At 38.3% G+C, this 21,310-nt stretch overlaps 2 protein-coding genes across 9 annotated transcripts in view; one reads left to right on the top strand and one right to left on the bottom strand.

Annotated features, from left to right (window-relative positions):
* The window catches only part of lrch1 (leucine-rich repeats and calponin homology (CH) domain containing 1), a 54,133-nt gene extending 45,409 nt beyond the window's left edge, over positions 1-8,724 (bottom strand). For all 8 annotated transcript variants that reach the window (XM_079821241.1, XM_079821239.1, XM_079821242.1 and 5 more), the window contains exon 1: positions 8,362-8,724. In XM_079821241.1, coding sequence (XP_079677367.1) covers positions 8,362-8,590 — 229 coding nt within the window. In that variant the 5' untranslated portion in view covers positions 8,591-8,724. The remainder of the gene's footprint in view (positions 1-8,361) is intronic.
* Positions 8,725-9,470: 746 nt separating this feature from the next.
* rubcnl (rubicon like autophagy enhancer) lies at positions 9,471-17,926 on the top strand. Its single transcript, XM_079821234.1, has 12 exons — positions 9,471-9,600; positions 10,172-10,783; positions 11,040-11,208; positions 12,647-12,701; positions 12,785-12,917; positions 13,790-13,914; positions 14,744-14,808; positions 14,902-15,140; positions 15,226-15,287; positions 15,460-15,613; positions 16,923-17,013; positions 17,196-17,926. Exons 1-12 carry the CDS (start codon positions 9,598-9,600, stop codon positions 17,297-17,299), a joined length of 1,812 nt encoding a protein of 603 aa, XP_079677360.1. The 5' UTR covers positions 9,471-9,597; the 3' UTR covers positions 17,300-17,926.
* The last annotated feature ends 3,384 nt before the right edge of the window (positions 17,927-21,310 follow it).

The following is a 21,310-nucleotide window of genomic DNA, read 5'->3' as shown; positions in this document are numbered from 1 at the left end:
TGCGCAAGTTCCATTATGGATTGCTATTATTATGGCGTATTTACCAGGCGCACGCCAGGAGCGGTTCACAGCCGAGGAGACTGATGTTCTTGTAGAGCAGTGAAAGACAGAGAAGTGAAGTTGTAATGTTGTACATTATGGTAAAGGTGATTTCACAGTCTTTTTTTTCTTTCAGTTTTTTCAGTTTTTCAGTCGATTTTTTTTCCTGGTTCTTGACGGACAAACCAATTTGTCAGATGTCCTTATATACATATATGTCTTGCCACTATTGGGCAAACAGGTCTTGTCCTTAATTATTACAATTAGCCTGAATCATTTGTAAGCTAGATTTATGCCTATTTTTTCACATCTTCGTGGCACACCACAATGATTTCCGTCATCTCATGTGTTAATATTTTTTTAGTGTAACAATTTATGATTTGCAAAAATAACTGTTGCATCTGTGTAGATTACATGAGCAAAGTGTATGCGCGTTGTGCACGCTATACATTATGGTCAAGCATGCGCCCTTAAAATAGCATAATGAACAACGGGCAACGCGCCACTGACTTTAGACTAGGTTTTTTCTGGTCAGTGGCGCAATTGTTTAATGGAACAGCAAAATAGCACCAGGGATTGTTTGCGCCGGAACACGCCTCCTTTTTTGCGCTGAACCGCCCTGGTAGCGCAAGTTCATTCACTAGTTTAGCGACGTGCTTCTGTGGAGGGAAAAGCGCGCTTTGCGCGGGTGCAAAATAGGAATGACACATGCGTCGGTGTACAAAGTCAATTGCGCTGGGTGCAAGATAGGGCCCTTAATCTTTTTTAGTATGTGTTGATTTGTTTTTACGATTGAATTAATTATAAGCTTTTCATGCGTTTTGGTTTCATTTTCCCTGATCCTGTTGCCTGTGTGTGTACTCATTCATTGTAAGTTTCCATGGTTCCTGATTAAGTTATGCACCTGTTTCTAGTTGTTAATTATCTAGTTCTGTGTATATATGGCCTAAGTTCTCTTTGTGCAGTGTACAGTCTCGTTTTAGCTTTATGTGGTTTGTGATATCTCCTATGTTTCCTTGGATATCTAAGTGTTAAATATTCTGAATTAAGACGTTTGTCATTGTTGAGCGTTCACTGCAGCAGCCACCCATTCAACCATTTTCATTAGGTTTTAATTCATTTTGTGCATTGTTGTAAAACATTACCTCTTTAGCTTACACTGACAACACTTTCTTGGTGATCCAGGGTACATTTACATGACAACGATGTACTAAAAACCATCAGTTTTCACGTACAGACAACACCACTGTCAACATGATCCCCATTTACATGGATCAGCGAAAACAACTAAAAACACTGTATTACGCATGCCATGCCAGTAGTTGTCTATGTCACTTTGTATACAAACACTACACGCCTATAGATGTGCATGCACATGACGTCACTGTTTTCACAAATTCATGTTTTTCTAGTTTACACAGAGACAATAACGGTCTCGTTTTCAAAAACTTGCACTTTGAAAGCCGTTTTCAAAAGCTTGCGTTTTCAGGCCCCCAAAATGACATTGTCGTGTAAATGAAAATAAAAAGTTTTAAGTTGTTAGTTAAAAACGGTGTAGTGTAAACAGCCCCTAGATATATCTGTTAGGGGTGTTGCATCTGTCATCTGAAAACAGAGAAGACCCTTAGTGGTAGATCATTTTGTCAATCATCCTTTCAGGTTCTATCAGTGAGTGTTTGAGCTTTGTAATGAGTGTCAGGTTGTTGCCATGGTGCGTTAGCACAAGGTGTTGATGTAATGCATCTTTAATGCATAATGTTTATCCAAAGTGTTGTTGCCCAGAGATAAGACGCACTCCTACACATACCCAATATTTGGGGGTTGGAGTATTTGTGTGTACATGTGAGTGGGTTTTATCTCATAATACACCCACCAAAACATTAACATATAAGTACCAAAGAGGAAGAAACCTGGATGCGAGATTATCTGCCAAAATGCTTTTCTGAGACTCTCTCTCTTTACTTCTATCCTATTAGCAGTTGTCGCACTAAAATTAAACCCTGACCATCCGCAACAAAAGACATGACTCAGAGAGCGTGCCAGAGAGAGGATTTGTGCTTGCATGCTCACATTTATAAAAATGCTATCATGTGGAAGAGGGTTTGTTTTGTGATCGTGTATGTGTGTCATATAAATTTGTGTTTCTGTGTATTTGTGTGTCCCAATTCAAAGAATGGAAACCAAAATGTGTAACAAGGTTTGTCTGTATGTGTGTGAGCTCATGTGCAAAGTAATTGTGTGGGCTGACAGCAGAAAGAAGTAGGAGGTGAGAGAGAGAGAGAGAGAGAGAGAGAGAGAGAAAGAGATGGCTTCATCAAAACATAATCTCTCATCTATGGGAATGATGATCACAGGTCACAGGTAGTGCATGTAGGTGTTTGCATGTGAAGAGGAGTGTGTGGATCACACGGCACCTCACATGCTGCAAGTATTGTTCTAAGAGCAAAAAGCAACAAAAACAGACCAAACTTGTTGCATCACGTTGTGATTGGGCCTGTGCTGCCTTTCTAAACTGCAGTGCATCCTGTTAGAGAGCACAGAATGGATCTGTTAAAGTGCCCCTATTATGGTTTTTCTAATATTTTCTTTCTTGCAGTGTGTAATATAGCTGTTTGTGAATGTAAAGTTCTGCAATGTTGTAAAGTTACTATCTCCCAAAAGAAAGAATCGACTCTGAACCGCCTATATGGGTTGTTTTTGTTTCTAATTCCACTGCGTAGCGGTTCTACGTCACTAGAAAAAACATTCACATAATGCCTGCTTATGTCGTACGTTGTTCGCCCGCAAACAACTTGACGCCCACAAACACGTCATTTTACTGATGATTGCTTCTCAAATCTCTGAGTTCCCAAAAAGCTTGTTCTTGAAATATGGGTTAGTACTCGGTTTATTTGGACCAGCTTGCTCCTCAGAATCACAACCTGTAAGTATGATTAATTATTGATTAGGGATGCACCGAATGTGCGGCAACGGAAATTATTCGGTTGAATAAGTGAAAAGGCCAAATACATTTTACCGAAAAAGATTGGTTTTTGATGACGCGATCAAATATAGCAACCAGCGCGTGTGAGAGAGGCACACGCTTCTAAATGCAGCAAATGTCGGAAGTGTGGAAGAATTAAGCCTTGTTTATACTTTCGTCTGGCTCCGCAGCACGAGCCTCCGCTGACTGCGCACGCCTCATCCGCTTGGCACTCTGCGTTGATGTCATTTTTGCTGCGCGGCAGTGCGCGCACCCTTGCGCTCTTGCGGACGCATCGAGTATAAACAAGACTTAAAGAAGGCTTTAAAGTGTCAGAGAAAGACGCAGAAATGGCCGTTTGCAGACACTGTTCTGCTCAATTGTCTAAGCACCCTCAAATGCAAGCAAGAGCACCCTCAGTTGATACTGTAATAATATATTGTATATATGATAACACATTTACAATGTGTTTCTGCAGCGGTGACATAGTTGTTGATCTCTTGTACGCAATGGCCAATATGTTTTAAGTTAGTCAGACTCCACTCACTGCTCAAACCGCCAGAGTTTTTATTCAGTGCTGAGTTATATAGGCTTGCAAAACCTCTCATGAACAAACAAACAGAATTTGATTATGATTTGATTATGATACCTGTAGGCATAATAGGCCAAAGATAAGATAAGATGGCCAACAAAAAAAAAAAATATGTATATATATATATTAAAAGTTACATTGTGCTTTGTTTGTATAATGTCTGCTGGAATGCTAAAAATGTTCAGCGTTAAATAAATATTTTTAAATTGTAGTTGTGTAATGTATTTTAAAAACAAGACAAAATAGTAAAAAAGCTAATTTATGCAAAGGTGAAAAACTTGGCAAAATAAATGGAAAGAAAATTGAAAAACCGCGTTCGTTATTCAGCTTCGGCCGCTGGCCAAACGTTTTATTATTATTCGGCTTCAGCTTCAGCTTCGGCTAAGAATTTTCATTTCGGTGCATCCCTATTATTGATGTATATATTTTCTACTGTTCAAAATATGTGGTTTTGTGTTTTATATTGTGTACATTTTCGGCTAACTCATGTTATTACTGTCTTACTAAAACACTTCTGCTAAGCAGCTGTGGGCCACTACTACCTAAAACTGTGTCTATTAATGCAGATTGTCTGTCGTTCTTACTACTTTGTCTTTGAGTAAAGATAAAGAATGGAGCAAGATTTGTTTTGCAAACTTTAATGTTACATCAGTCATTCACGTTAGCGCTCGGCTAATGTATGCACCGTTATTGATACAGTTCCCGCATGTGCAGTTTGTTGATGGACATGCACTTGTTAATGCTGATGGTGAGGAATGACAGTTGCAACATCTCAACAACTCAAACTGAGTGGCGCATCACTGAGAAACGTACTCAAGTCGTCCTTGCAATGGAGGTTCGGGTTGAATAAGTTCTTCCAATGTTTCATCATCATACTCGGATTGATATGATAAAATTGACGCCTCGTTACTGTCTTTAAAGTGTGTACAATTGCTGAGCTTTAAGAAGCCTGGCGCTGAAGTTCAGTTATGGTAATGGACATTAGCTTTCGACAAGCAGTTGACCAATCGTAACAGACTGGGCCATCTGGCCAATCAGAGCAGAGCAGGCTCACATAAGGTGGGATTTAGAGAGACTGATTCATCCAACGACTCGTTTGAGAATCATTGAACAATGTGGTGATATGCGATTTTTTTAATGAGAAAATGAAAGTGTTTTTTCGACCTTTGATGCATGTAAACCTGTTGTAGGTGACCTCCTAAACTAAATTAGGAAACTTTAAAATAGCATAATAGGGGCAACTTTAACCTCTGATGCATGTTCTCTGTGGCTTCTTGCTATCAGTGGAACTGAACAATAGATCCCACTGCATGGTTCAGCTGGTTAACTCAGTCACACTTTTGGCATTTTCACTAGGGATGTACCAATATTAAAACTCTGGCCGATACTGATAAGCCGATAATACATTTTATTTATATTTTATCAGCATTAATGGAGAAATTATCGACATTTAAATTTACTCATTCAAAACTTCGGGGTTGGTACGATTTTTTGATGTTTTTGAAAGGAGGCCGCATTTATTAATTAAAAACAATACAGAAAAAACAGCATGATTGTGGAAGATTTAGAGCTGCAACAACTTATCGTTAATATCGATTATTATTGACAATGAATTTGATTATCGATTAGTCGTGCTCTGTGCCCGGGAAACCAATAGTCACTAGCTTTACAATAGTGAATAACCAATTTCTATGGACAAAACACATTTGGAAAATAACAGATGGCACAGAAAAAAAAAGTTAAATAAATTTTTTTTAATTTGGCCATCTTCTCATCTTTGGCCTATTATGCCAACAGGTATCATAATCAAATCATAATCAAATTTTGTTTGTTTGTTCATGAGAGGTTTTTCAAGCCTGTATAACTCAGCACTGAATAAAAACTCTGGTGGTTTGAGCAGTGAGTGGAGTCTGACTAACTTAAAACATATTGGCCATTGTGTTCAAGAGATCAACAACTATGTCACCGTTGCAGAAACACGTTGTAAATGGATACATTTGACGTTCTACAGACACAAATATGCACAGGAGCATTTGCCAATATATTATTACAGTATCAACTGAGGGTGCTCTTGCTTGCATTTGAGGGTGCTTAGACAATTCAGCAGAAAAGTGTCTGAAAACGGCCATTTCTGCGACTTTCTCGGACACTTTAAAGCCTTCTTTAAGTCTTGTTTATACTCGATGCGTCCGCAAGAGCGCGATCGGGTGTGCGCGGCAAAAATTACGTCATCGCAGAGTGCCAAGCGGATGAGGCGCGCGCGAAGTCAGCGGAGGCTCGCGCTGCAGAGCCAGACGAAAGTATTAACAAGGCTTAATGCTTCCACAATTCCGACGTGCTGCATTGCTGCATTTAGATGCGTGCGCGCCTCTCTCACACGCGCTGGTTGCTATATTTGATCGCGTCATCAAAAACCTCATTGTTCTGTAAAATGTATTCAGTCTTTTCACTTATTCACGAACACCGAAAGTTCCATTTTTGCTATTTTCGGCCGAACAATCGGTGCATCCCTACCTGTGACAAGTGTTTTCCTCAGCGGTAGCTTACATTTTATGGTTAGGCTATATCCTTATCAGTTAATGTTAGAAAGTCCCACAAGCATTTCCATTTCGCATATTATGACAAGCATCATGATAAACTTCACAGACTTCAATGAACAAGCACAAAAGAGATGGAGCACAGAATAGAAGCACAATAATTCTGACATATTTCTGAGAGAAGTAACAGTAAAGGCATTTTACGCATTAATGTAATATAATTAGGCCTCTTTTTTGGATTCCTTGATGAATACAAAATACACATAAAAGCATATTTGAAAATTTTTGCAACACTATAAATGTATTTACTGTCGAATTTCTTTGAAAATATCTTACTAATCCCGATTTTTTAATGCTACAAATTTAGGTATCAATAACAAAATGTACAGTATGATTCATTTTGAGTTTGAATTAATATTGCATATAACAATGTTATTAAAGCATTAGTGTTTTTAAAGATTTAAATACACTACTGTGCAACAGGCAGGGCTATTAAATTGTGTGCTTTCACTTTCAGTTGGGTTGGAATTTATAGAAAACTCCTTGAAATGATGACTCTAATCAAAACAAACAACAACAGGCATCTTCTTCCCTAAAAGCCAGAGCTCAAGGCCACAAATATATATAAAATCTACACACAGGTTTTTTTTTATTAGCAGTGGAAAATACCTAACACACCCCGTGAAACTCTGTGAGACTTTCTCACTGTAAAATGGTAGAGAGAGAGAGAGTATGTTTGTGAGGAGGACAACATGTCCCAGCTTGAAATATCTTGAATCAGTAAAAAAGAAAAACACAACTTCTGAGGAATCCAGAGCTACAGGGAGAAATTGGAGCTGAAACCAGCTGAACACAGAACACCTGAAAGAGTCATAACCAACACTCCTACCGAGGTCACAAATCTTGGCGACCTTTGAAACATATCTGAAATATCTACAGCCTAAGGATGCAGTGAGAGTAAATATATCTGGTGCTAACTTATCTTCACTAATGGTAATGAATGATTACTTCATCTTTGTGAGCTGTGACACAATGATAGCTTCTTACATTCCACACATCATAACGGACTGAATGTATAATTTCCTGCATAAGTACTTAAGAAGATCCTCTAAGAATGCTAGGAATTTGCCGTTTCCACGGTCTGCCCTTTCCTGTTTCCTATTTTAGCTACTCTCCTGCCTCCGAGCTGAGGGGAGTGCGGAGGAATTCACGGGGAACGGAAGCAGATCTCCCGCTCAGTGAACATTCCCAACTGTCATCTTGGCTTTTCCCGCATCCGTTTATGACTAGTGGTAACCACATATTTCAAGTTTTTCCAAGGAATAGGAAAAGATTTTGATTTCATGCAGACTTCTACAATTCAGTTAAGTGAAAGATTCCCCACATTCACCACATAAAGAAACAAAGTGATCTACCGTACACAGAATGACCTGAGTGAATCATTTTGCTTAAGAGAATCAAAAGATTCGACTCACCGAGTGAGTCTATCACAGCTGACGTCATATGCCTCGCGGAGATGCATGACTCAAGTCATCATCATAACAAGCAGTAGTAGACATAAAAGCATCAAAGTATTCTTTTTTAAATTCAGGACATTTTCATAGTTAGCTCAAGTGTTTCCTCACACTCGTGCAAGTTAATTATTTACGCCATACAATAAAGAGTAAAAAACATAACTAATCCCTGCTGATCATCAGTCTTCAGAGTTCTGGTTTCAAAACATAACCCACAAATGCATTCATTTTCATTTCATGGGCACTGATCTCCAAACATGGAAATGAAATCTCCAGTCATAAGTCTGAGGGGATTTCCATAGTACTCAGTATGTGGGCAAGCTGTCACATAGGAAATCTAATATGGACAGTCCAGTCCAGACAATAACAACATCCTCTACTTTCTTCCCACGCATCCTCAAAGCTATTTGCTGGGCGTTTGTAACGCATTCTGGACACACATCTTCATCCCGGCCCGGACACTGTCCTGTGCGCGACAACATACTCTGTAACATTTTAGGCTATATGCCTGCTGACGGAGACGTTCCATCTGCTTTCTGTTGAGTAATATGTGTATAGTTAAAGTTTAAAACAGCCAGAACATAATGGGTCAAAATGCGACAAAACACATTTCCCGTTTGAATGCAACATTCCCGTTTGAAACTACTCTAAGAGCGTCTGACTGAGCAGGCGCGCGCACAGCGTGCTAAACACAAATTAAGCATCACTTCACTTTACCTGCTTCAACCGTATCCGTTAGGTCGTAATTTGTTGCTGTCCGAGGGAATTCTTTCAGTTTTCTTGAGCTGAGGTTCATAAATCCAGAGTTCGCCGCATCCTCCAGAGCTCTCTCCAAGCCCCGGCTGAGAGGCAGGTTCGTATTGGAGCCCAGTCCGCTCAGGTTCGTCTGTAATGCGGCAGAAGCCAGTTGGGAATGAGGACGGGGCTCCGGTCCCAGCGTCGCCATATTCGCCCCGTCGGGAAAAAAAGCTCGTCGAAGGGCTCTGCGATCGCTATATCCTAAAGAAAATGTGCTGGGTCTCAACAGCAGTGGGTGAATTTCCTCCTAGTGCGCTATCTGACTGTCCACAACGCGTCTGCGCAGTTTGTTCGTGGATCTGAGCTCGAGCCAATAACGTGTTTACTGGCCTTTACTACAGCGCCATCTGCTGCACGTTCACAGGCACAGCAAATAGCGATGGCGCGTTAGTAGAAAAGTTTACTAGATGGAGATACTTATAAAATATTTATAAAAATGCAATTTTTCCCTAAACTTTTGGGAATTCATTGTTTGTATACACAGGGAAATAGTATCAAATACACAACAAATTGTATGCTCTCTATTTACCCTCAGGAATACACATAGGCTATATTTTTTCTAAATAGGCCTATAAATCATAATAGAAAAAATAATAATAATTAGTGGACGTATGAAAATGAGAGTGTTATATTACAATATGCACTATTATAATATAATTGTATTATGCAGCACACACAATATCAAAAATAATTTTTAGATGTTTCAGATTCGTCATAAATGGTACTCGTCATATAAATAAATAGGTTAAAAAGAACACCATTCTAAAAAGTGTTTGTACAAGTGAGTCTGTATAGTGAACTCCAAAAAAACATTTAATTCATTATAATTTATTTGTAAGGTTAAAAATATACAATATGGCTAACTTCATGTAGGGCTTACAGTGACTGACTTTACAAGAACGCTTATAGGAAATTGTATTTAAAAAACAAACAAGCAAAACATTAATCACAAAACACATTAAGAGCATTTAAACAATCAGGTTATAATTTTCCCCCATTAGATTAATCATCTAATAATCAAACAAGTTAGACAACATTCTGCTTCTCTAAGTACTGGCGTGTATTTACAGACAGAGGAAGTGAAACAGCTTGAGACGAATCAGATCATATCATAAACGAAAGCAACAACTTTTCTCCTATTTTCGCGAACAAAATATGGTGAGTTTTACTGGTTTTTATCTCTTTGCAAGATCGCATATCACAAAATCAAAGACGCGTATAAGACTCGGCAGAAGCATTGAGAAACACGGGTAATGCTCCAATGCAGTTTACAGTCAAACTGGTGGAGTTTTGAATCTTAAAGGGATAGTTCAGCCAAAAATGTTAATGACTGTCATTTACTGACCCTCAAGTCATTCCAAAGCTGTATGACTTTCTTTCTTCTGAGGAAAACAGATTGCTACAATTACTACCTCTGTTCATACAATGAAAGTAGGCCTACAATGGGATCCAGTGTTGTTTCAGACCCCACTGATTTTCACTGTATGGACAAAAACAGTTAAAATATTCTTCAGAATATATCTAATATAGTTTGGGAACAACACGAGGGTGTGTAAATGATGACAGAATTTAAACTTTTGCTTGAACTATTTTATAAGCGAGACATAATTTCTGCAGCACTCTACTTAGACAGAATAATGTTCAAAAATAAATAAAACTAAGCCATTTAATCAAAACTATTTATTTTCCCTGTATTCCTGATGCTGTCCTGTCCTCTCTCTTCCTCCAGGCAAATGCTGGTAGCAGCAGTATCGTCAGAGAGCTGCACTTTGTTAACTGGTTAGTGAATTCTGATTTAAATGAGAATCACTCTGACAGCGCTGAGGATGGTGATATTGATGAGAGTGGACTGAAGTTTAGTGAATGGGAACCAGACCTGCACGACCTTGAGAAACAGTACCATCTACCCCGGAGCAGCCCTGTCATATCCCGAAAGAGACATAACACAGAAACAGAAAAACAGTCTGATCTGTCTTTGACACCTCCAATATGCGAACTATCCATCTCTCCAACGCTGAAATCCAACTATTCAAGTGCACATAGATTCAGTCGCTCAGAGACAAACCTTGATCCCTGTGAATCACCCAAGGGCTCTTCAGGACAGACACAATTCCTCGCCGGTAATCATGGCAGAGGCATTTCTCATGTCTCTCAGGACACTCAGCTTCACAGGCAGTCTTTGTTTTCTGGACAGTTGCATGAGGGTTTCCAGTCAAAGGCTAAAATAAGAGCCTGCGTTGACATCCCACCAGCATCTGGTCAGAGGAGCTCAGACCAAACTAATAAATGTGGATCATGTGTTGATGTAAACGCCACTGAAGACCTCTACAGTTTGGACCAGGTATATGCTGTAAAAGTGACTTTTTTTTTTTTTTACTGTTAATTTACTTATTGTTACTAAATAAAATATCTTACATTAAAATGACATGAGACACAACAATGACAAAGACCAGATAACAATACAATATGTCATTCAAAAACTTCCAGAGGATTTGCATCTGCAGAGCTCTCTTTGGTGTCAATCTGGGAAAGCCTTCTTCTGTTTGAGATCTCTTTAATTTGGGAAAAGTATGTAATTTATTGTTGTTTGTCTACAGGAAAATGCTCATTTTGTAGTTGTGGATATGGTGCTGGAAGTTCTGGAGGCTGTGAAATGGGCCGTGTGTCTGCAGCAGTTAAAAAACACACATCCTCATCAAGACAGATGTGAAACACACGATACCTCAAAAACAGACTCAATCTATTCGTTTGACAGCGGGTTTGAGGGTAAGATCGGATTGTGTTGCAACAAAGTTCCTGTGTCATTCGCATGTGATGTCCTGACAAAGATCAGATAATGCTGACCTGGTCTCTTTAAAACAGCAGATCATCAGTACAGTATTGACTTCTGCAGACTATTTAGCTGAAATAAGTATTCACTTCACTTTATTGACCGTAGTGGAAATTACCCCAGAAGACTTCAATGTAATAGCCTTTTAACATAAAACTATTAATGTTACTGTAATGCTGTTGCTCTGTTAGGCTGATTATTGTAAAAAAAAAAAAAAAAATTCTTAGTGGATGCTTTAAGATAATATAAAGGTAAAATCGTAAAATAATATATTCTCAAATCAATATTTCATGTCCACATGTTAATTTTTTTGTATAATGTATTGATAAAGTACAATCAGCTGATCATTATAGCAAAACTCAGTTTATGAAATAGTATATGAAGAAATGAACATTAATCAAAATGTCCTACTTGACCTGCTCTGCATGGACAGGATTCAAACCGGGTCTCTTATTGACCTACGTCCATTACACTCACCCCCCTACACATTACTCCCATCCGAGTCAACAGCACACAATGTAACTGGTCCTACTCGACCCGCTCAGAGCGGGATACGAACCAGGGTCTCCAGCATGGGAGATGGGCATGCTAACAAGGACGTTAAAGACCACAGCAGCTAGCGTCAGTTGCTAGTGTCCCTCTTGAGGCCCGTGGAGTGAGGTTTACACACTCCTACTGACCTAAGTCTATTACACTCAACCCCTACACCTCACTCCCATCCAGGTCAATGGTACCATATGTAACCGGTCTTGCTCTGTTTAGGGTGAGATTCAAACCGGGGTCTCCGGCGTGGGAGGCAGGCATGCCAACAAGGACACTAAAGACCGTAGCAGCTAATGCGCCTATTGAGGCCAGTGGAGTGAGGTTTACACGCACAGCTGTTACACTCACCCCCTAAACCTCACTCCCATGCAGGTCATGACACTAAATGTAACCGGTCCTACTTGACCCGCTCCGAGCCAGATTAAAACCGGAGTCTCAGGCGTGAGAGGCAGGCGCGTTAACAAGTACGTTAAAGACTGCAGCAGCTAATGCGCATCTTGAGGCCAGTGGAGTGAGGTTTACACACACCGCTGTTCCACTCACTCCCCTAAACCTCACTCCCATTCAGGTCACAACACTAAATGTAACCAGTCCTACTTGACCCGCTCCGAGTGGATTTCGAACTGTGGTCTCCAGCGCAGGGGAGTGAGGTTTACACTCACACCTCTTACTGGCCTACATCCGTTACACAATAAATTGTTTCTATATAGTCATAACGCAAAACCATGTCACCCCACCATGCAGATTGTTCACTAGTTTAAAAAGAAACACGATTTATATTCTGAAGCAAATTTAAAGAAGAATATTATTGTGTATTTGTTTCTCTTCCAGATGACAGCGCCTCCCAGCTGTCTTCAAATAGTTACTCACTGGCTTCATTTCAGAGGTATGCACTGAATTCTGCAAGTTCATGTAATCATGTGTATATTTTTTAGGCATAATTTCCAGACAAAATTGTTTTATTTGCAGTTGTCTCCAGAGCTACAGAATGCGGTGCTCTGCTGAAGATTTAGCCCACCATTTGGTGTCAGAGTTCAGGAAGCAGTGGTTCCCCTCTGAGCTACTGCAAAACCCTGTCAACCTCAACTCTGCTCTGCAGGAAGTGAGAACGGTTATGCATAAACACACATTAGCGCAGTGAGAACACACAGGTGCAGCCACAGAAACACACACACACACACACACACACACACGTTTGTTTTTGTGAAATGTGAGGACATTCCATAGGCGTAATGGTTTTTATACTGTACAAACCGTATTTTCTATCCCCTTACACTGCCCCTGCCCCTAAACTTAGCCCTCACAGGAGACTGTGCAGTTTACTTTCTGTGAAAAAAAACTTGTTCTGTATGATTTATAAGCATTTTGAAAAGTGAGGACATGGGGAACGTCCTCATATTTCACCCTCTTTTTGTAATACCTATGTCATACCCATGTCATTATACACATTTGTGTCCTGATATTTCACGAAAACATGCCCACACACGCACGCACGCACGCACGCACGCACGCACGCACGCACGCACACACACACACACACACACACACACACACACACACACACACACACACACACACACTCATGTTGGGTTTTCATGTTTTATGGGGACTTTCCATAGGCGTAATGGTTTTTATACCGTACATACCGTATATTCTATCCCCCTACACTGCCCCTGCCCCTAAACCTACCCATCACAGGAGACATTCTGCATTTTTACATTTTCAAAAAACATCACTTAGTCTGATTTATAAGATGTTTTCCTCATGAGGACCAGCAAATGTCCCCACAAGGATGAGGATTTTGGATATAGCCATCTTTGTGGGGACATTTTGTCCCCATAACGTAGGGATTACCAGTCCACACACACACACACACACACACACTCTCTCTCTTTCTCTGCCACATAAAACATTTTTAAGGACATATATTTTTCAACGGGGTTAATTTATCACCTCTAACTGTCTTTTCCGCAGGTCGCCTTGGTAGAGGACAGGATTAGTCTGACTGACGAGATCATGCAGAAGACCAGAATGAGAGGAACATTAACCTGGGCTCCACCCAGATTTCAAATCATCTTCTTTGTCCAGCCAACACACAGGTGAGCAAGGCCACTACATCTACATTAACAGAGTTTATACATGCATGCAAGCTTGATGGTTTTACTTTAAAAAGAGTACTTATTACAGAAATAATATATTTAAAAGAATATAATTAAGTGCAAACTGAATGTAATGTTTTCAGACACTTAAAGGGATAGTTCACCCAAAATTAGAAGAAGAAAAAAGAAGATATTTGGAAGAATATCGGTAACAAAACATTCGATGAGCCCCATTGACTTCCATAGTATGGAAAAAAATACTATAGTATGCATAGTCATTCTTCAAAATATCTTATTTTGAGTTGATACAGGTTTGGGACAACTTGAGGATGAGCCATTTTTGGCTGAACTAACCCTTTAACTGCAACAAATATTCAAGTTCATCTATGTAGTTTCATATTTACTTCTTTTGTCTTTGAAATATAAAGGCATTTATGGTAAACTAACATTTGATGTAATTTCTATTGAAACTTGTGTCATGCATTTAAATACATTTGTAAATACACATATGAGGATTACACAGGATGAAATTGCAATTTAGTACATTTAAAATATATGTAATACTGAATAACACACTATACAGTTAAAATAAAATTAAGTACTTTACATGTGATGTAGTTATTTAAATTATTACAACGTACACCTTTTTAAAAAAGTGTCCTTAAGTGTGTTAAGAAACAGTCATGAACGTGTACTCTATTTAAGAACACTTAAGTGGCCTTTCACTATCATTGTATTATCTGCAACTTAATAAGACGTAGACTACAAGTGCACATTCAATACAATTAAGTGCTTTTTCACAAAGGTGTTCATATAAATATGTTTTCAGACGAAGTGACGTCATCTCTTCCCAGTACTTCCTGTGTGCAGGTTGTGGTACTGAAATCGAGCCCAGTGAGTAATGAAGCATGCTCTTAATATAAATAATGTGATCAAAAGCTTTTAGTCCTAAATGACATTAAACCTTGAATATTCCTCTCTCCCAAGGGTATATGAAGAAATTACGGTATTGTGACTATTTGGGTAGATACTTTTGTGATGGCTGCCACGGTGGTTTGGAATCAGTGATTCCAGGTCGGGTTCTGAATAACTGGGATTTTGCACGGTATCCGGTCTGCCATTTTTCTAGACAGTTACTGGACTCTATATGGCAGCAACCACTTTTCAAACTTGCAAGCGTGGCCAAAAACCTGTACAGCCAGGCCAAAGAGCTACAGCGTTTCAGAGTGAGTGTTTCATCCTATCCTGTTTTTGTAGAGTATCTGTATGTCTTAATATCAGGTCAATCAGGTGCTCTCATTTGCTTTACAGGAACTACAGGAGCAACTGATATCCATCAAAAAGCTTCTGAGTACTTGCAGACTTTCAGCTGGGTGATTTGTCTCTTCTCTAGCTCTCTTGTTTCTGACTTGTTTCGGTACAGAGAATGCATAATGGACATTCTTAACAGTGCCTTAAGACAATCAGGATATGATGTTTCTTTAAAAAAAAGCTGGCAATGTGGTGCATAGGTCTTTCTTTTTTGACACCTGTTTCTCTAACCAGAGTCCTTGAAGAGTTTGAACAACTTCCTGCTCACCTGATGCAAGAACTCCACCTCTTTTCCATGGATGATTTCATCAGGGTAAAAAAGGGTCAGATCTGTACCATTGCAAAAGCCTTGCTGCAGTCTGCAGTTGCTCACATAGATCTTTGCCAGGTTTGTCCAGCTTTTATTTAGACGCCTACAAAGTCAATTAATGTAAATTTGTTCGTGCATGAGGGATTGTATGATCACAGTTGTGGTCTAACACAGGGGTTTTCAAACTTTATGATGCAAAGGACCCCCAAATATGATGAACCTTTATGAGGGACCCCCTTCCTAAAATACATCTATTTTTATGTAAGAAAAAACATTTAAACTGTCAGATAAATAGTAAGTGTGACATTATAAATACAACATATAGACCCTTTTCACATTTCCGGGTTTCTCAGAGCGGAAGTCATCATAGTTGGGTTAAATATTATTGCGGTGAATGAGAGAATACATAAAATATTTGTTTGTGTGCCCATTTGCTCAAATAGCAAAAGAAAAACGCCACAATAGTGATTTCACAACTTTCAAAAAGAGGGAAAAAATGGAGTGAGATTGATAACGGCAGTCAAAAGAGAGAAATATGTTAATATTTACCATCACTCCCATAGACGCTATTACTAAACACCCTCACAGCAGCGGTAACTTGTTTTTTGTAATTTGATGCAAAAGTAATAAAATACAGGCTGTGATGATGTGTTTTAACGGTCATCAATATCGTAAATCCTGCAACGTTTTTTGTATTTTCATTTTTTTTTTAAATATATGTACATTTATAACACTAATACTTTGTATTTTATTACTTTTGCACTCACCGCTATAAGATTTAACCCAACTATGATGACTTCCACTCTGAGAAACCCGGAAATGTGAAAAGGGACTATTGTTTCCCAACTTAAATTGGCTATTGATGTTGGCTGTATGAACCTAAAGAAGAACATTTTCAATTAAAAATCATTTGTATAAGCAACTTTCACAATAAATGTATGTAAGCAGCTTACGTACTGCGTTAAGAAAACTGCCTTACAACCCCAGTGAGCAAGATAAAGGGGACTATAGTGAGAAAAACTCACTTAAGATACAAAGCAAACATATACAATTCTGGAATGTATACTGCAAGAAAGGAGAGAAACATGAAACACAATGTTTAGATGTTTAGATGACACACCCCTTAGAAACAGTTAGAATATTCAGTAGACTTTATCCATTTTTTGTTTTGTCTTTTTATTCTCTGAAATTTTCTGGGGACCCCTTAGAAATTTCTGGAGGACCCCGCCCAGTTTGAAAACCCCTCGTCTAACAGATCAATATATCTGTCAACACTATACAGAAAATATGTTTTACAAAGAAGATCATTACGCACTTACTGTTATGTGCTATTACTTTATTGTATAAATATATAATCAACAGTCACCATCTCTCTTACAATCTTCAGCTGTGTCAGGCCAAAGGGTTTATCTGTGAGTTCTGTCATGGGAAGGAAGTGCTTTTCCCTTTTCAGAGAAACACCTGCACCCGCTGCCAAGGTCAGACATCAACATACTAAAAGCATTTCCAAATATTTTAAAATAACAATGTTTCTGTCCACCTTGGGTTAGTAGGGCTTTAGCAGTCAGAGTAAGAAGAGAACTCATTAGTATATGCTGATAAGGCCCTTCCTGCATTTCATAAAATGACAGATGCCTTGTATCTTGGATTTTTTTTTTAGATTGCAGAGCCTGTTTCCACATCTCATGTTTCCGTGATGAATCGTGTCCCAAATGTGCCAGACTCCAGAAACGAAAGAAACTCCAGGAAGACATCACTTTATGAAATCTAAATGTCCTTTGCTGCGTTTTAAAGCTGCATGCAAACGTTCAGGTATTCAGAGTTAAACTGTTCAGTTAGGCCTACTTGATAGACTACTGACATATGTAATTGTGTAAATTTCATATTTGTAATTCATATATGTATATTGTCATATATGTAATTGTGCTTTTCATATTTATAATCTGTGCTGTTGATGTTTTAAATGATATTTCCATTAAGTAATACACATTACACAGAGACCTGCCAACCTCTGCTATGTTCGTATTTTTATTGGTTACACAGGATCAGGATTAATTGTCAGAAAATGTGATTGCTTACATTTGACATTCAAATTCATCTGTGCACATTTATTCTACTACCCTGACAAGATACAAAATGTTCTCACACAACACCCCTTGAGTTGATAATTTAGTCAAATTTCATTCTACTATTGGATGTTTTTAAAATATGGGCACTTTGGGTCCTGTGGACTTTTAGAAAATAACACATTTCACACTCAATAGTTCTACAATTTTGTAAAATTCAAGAACATTTCCACTACATCTCAAATTATGTATTGCATTTAAATCCATTCTGTGGAAATTAATGACATTTTTAAATAAAATGGCAGACTTGCAAATGCTGACCTGACACTGTTGTCTCCTTGGCAAACAAGCACACTAACTTTTTATAAAACTTTACAATTTGGTTGCCATCAATTGCAGTCATCATTTTTTGAAAGACTGGTATATGATATGTCCTTTTCACAAAATGTATTCAATGTGTAAATATTGAAATGGTTTATGTTTAAGTCGTTGTCATAGGCTAGTTTTAAACATGCAATAATTAATATTATTTAATATTAATTGAATTCATATTTTGTTTAAGTTGTATATATGTTTAAGATTTAAAATTTCGACCTAGGGTAAAATAATAATAGATTTATTGGGACAAACATTCTATAATTTTTTTAATTAAATAGAAAAGTATTGTCAGAAGTGGGATTCGAACCCACGCCTCCATTCGGAGACCAGAAATCCCGCTTCACAGGAAGGTTTGAACCTTGAGTCTGGCGCCTTAGACCGCTCGGCCATCCTGACATACGTCACCCAACGCACCGAAGCCGTTCTGACTTCTCGGTTCATTTCTTCGAAACTCAAACATTTATCACCAGTACTGTTGCTTAGTGGGTTTTTATATCATACGAATTAACGTTACTCTGTTCAGAATATCACAAAAAAAAATATATATATTTTAGTATTCTTTTACGATACCTCCTCGTGCTCACATTAAAACTGCTACTTACTTAACGTTATTACTTATTTAGCGCGATATAAATATCGATTATCACAACTGCTTATTTCAAAAGCTTTATCCTTTACGAAACAATCAGAAGACTGTACTGTATTCAAAAACAGACGTGCAGTGCTAACGTTAGCATTATGCTATAGATACAGTATGTCCCACAAACAGCTGAGAACAACACAGACAATATGAAAAGCTCATTAGTAAAATTTTCCCGCGTGAGGAGAAATGTGTCAAGCTTACACAATAAAGAGACATGGGTTTGTGATCAATTGAAGAGTTGAAGAAAAAAAATATTACATATATCATATGGATTTATTGTGGTTTTGCATTTTAAAGTCTTTTTATCTTAGTACAAAAATGTTTGGGATTATACACTTATCACAATAATTAATTTTTGAATAAACACATTAAAGACCCGTTAGCATTCTCATTCATATCAATGGCACTTTTATGGTAGTAGCATAAATAATATATCAAGAGAAATGGGAATTCACAAACATAACAAACAGCAAAACAATGAGCCTTTATACACCAATAAAACAATGAGCGTCTTATTTAAGTATTCTCTTGCATAGAATTTAAATGTTTACATCTCCCTTTGAACGGATCAGATATTATAGTGAGCCGCACTCGTCCTGAAAAGTCCAATAGTTTCGATCGCCCCCTGGTGGCTGGATGCAGTATGGGTAAAAAAAACCCCTCCCTCTCCGTGTAATGGAATGGGACCCAATAGTTCTTATCACGTTGACTTGTTCAATTGCTCATTATTTCCAATAAGTTTGGTTTTAGTTAGTTATTGGCAGTGGGGTGTAACGTGATGATTGACAGCTGGGTGTGAATTTAGTCTATAAACACAACTTCTCACCAAACAGGTGTTTTATCTGGAATCAGTGATTTTTTCTATAAATTTAAGTAGGCCTATATATTTCTTGAGGAATGGTTTTGTTGTTATATTTTTTGTGAGTCAACTTTTTAACCATGCAGGACACCTATTAGGCCTACATTATGTGAAAATAAGCCGTTGTTTTTCATTTTAAAGACAGAAGTTCAACAATAGGCTACTTAAAACAATATTAGGTTTAAAAAATAAGAAAGTAATATTTTTTATTTAACTTTAATTTTTATCTTTTGATTTTCTCCTTTTATTTATTTGTTTGTTTAATCAATGTGCCCCATGGCTGTATTTGCAATCCCCCCTTCCCCTGAGAGCGATTGCGAACGGGCCGACCGAAGGGGAACCCGCTTCTTTGCAGGATTTTCGGGAAAGACCATAATTCCAATGGCACCAGCTAAGAGCACAGCCTTTTTATACTGTAAATTCAACCCCAAAAACAAAACAAAACAAAAACAAAGTATCTGTTCAAGTCAAACACACACATAAACGGCGTCATGCAGTGTGTGATGGCCTCAGAGAGATGGGTTTCCTCTGGAGAGATGCTCATCATGTACTGATGAAAGAGCAGCAGGGGTCTGATGTCAGAGCACTGTAATGTTGACTCTGATTGATGGCACTCAGCCGCGGCGAGGGGTTAATGAAACTGCGTTTCTTCTTCTTCCCCATCGTGCATTTCCAACATTTCATGCTTGTCAATAGTTTATTTCGTTTATCACTCTCTCCATCCTCTGGAGGGTTTCTGTACTCTCTGTCCTTCATGCTTTAAGTGTTTTTTTTTTTTTTTTTGATTGATTGACTGGGCATTTGCAATTGAGAAAGCACTGAATGGAAATCTGGAAAGAAGAACCCGGAAATCCTACCATCCTGTGTCAGTATAGGGTTAAAATATGTCCAACTACAGAAGGGTTGTACATATTGGCACTCTCATGACACAAGCTGTTTGTTTTGTAGCTGGTGTAACACTGGCACATGTTGACTGATAATTACATGAGTAATTGAACTAATGTAAAGGCTGCAGCATGTTAAATTATATCCTTACTCATATATATATATATATATATATATATAGGTTTTTATATGTTTTACTGATGAAAATGTAGGTAATTTAAAATGGAAAACTTTGTGTCTAAAATATATCAACGTACTCAGTCCTATTATGTGGCTTAAATAAAATGTTACTTAACTTTCTTGCTTAAGTTACTTAAAAAGTCGTTACTTTCTGTGGCGCTTTATCTTTGCTCGTATGCAAATGTTGCTTTTTTGACTGACTGGAAGTACAAAACCTCTGATTCTTCTTACCTCAAATACAACTGTTTCACGCTGTTTTTTCTAAGAAGAAACTGTATTTCTGGTACTTCACCAACAATGAGTTGGCTATAAAATGATAACGGAGCGCAGATAAAAGTAAAACACTAAATACACACAACTGCTCTGAGCGCGTGCTGCTGTCGCCTTACGTCAAATGTAAACCAATCAGAGCCCATTCCGCTGTGCCTCGCGCTTCCTTGGTTACCGGGCTAGCAACGCAAAGACACTTTCACAAGCGGATGTGTCACCAAACAAACGCTGGTAACAACTTGAAATAACTTTTTAAAAACTAAACTTAACAATAACTTATATATTTCCAAATAAAGTATTGTATTTGCGCGCTATTGCGTAGCATGCAGACCGTTGGCCAGGTGACTAACGTTAGCTGCGTTTTTACGTAAATTGAACAAACTCTCCTCTCAGATGTGTTGACATCCTCAAGATACTGCGTTCTCAAAGCTGCTTCATAAAAAGTGAAAACGACCCATTTATTAAATGTAAATACGCAAACCAAAGTGCAGAAC

This window comes from Gobio gobio, assembly GCF_949357685.1.
Source record: "Gobio gobio genome assembly, chromosome: 7".
Lineage (NCBI taxonomy): Eukaryota > Metazoa > Chordata > Actinopteri > Cypriniformes > Gobionidae > Gobio > Gobio gobio.
The sequence above is the reverse complement of the archived record's forward strand: the minus strand, read 5'-3'. Positions and strand labels throughout refer to the sequence as shown.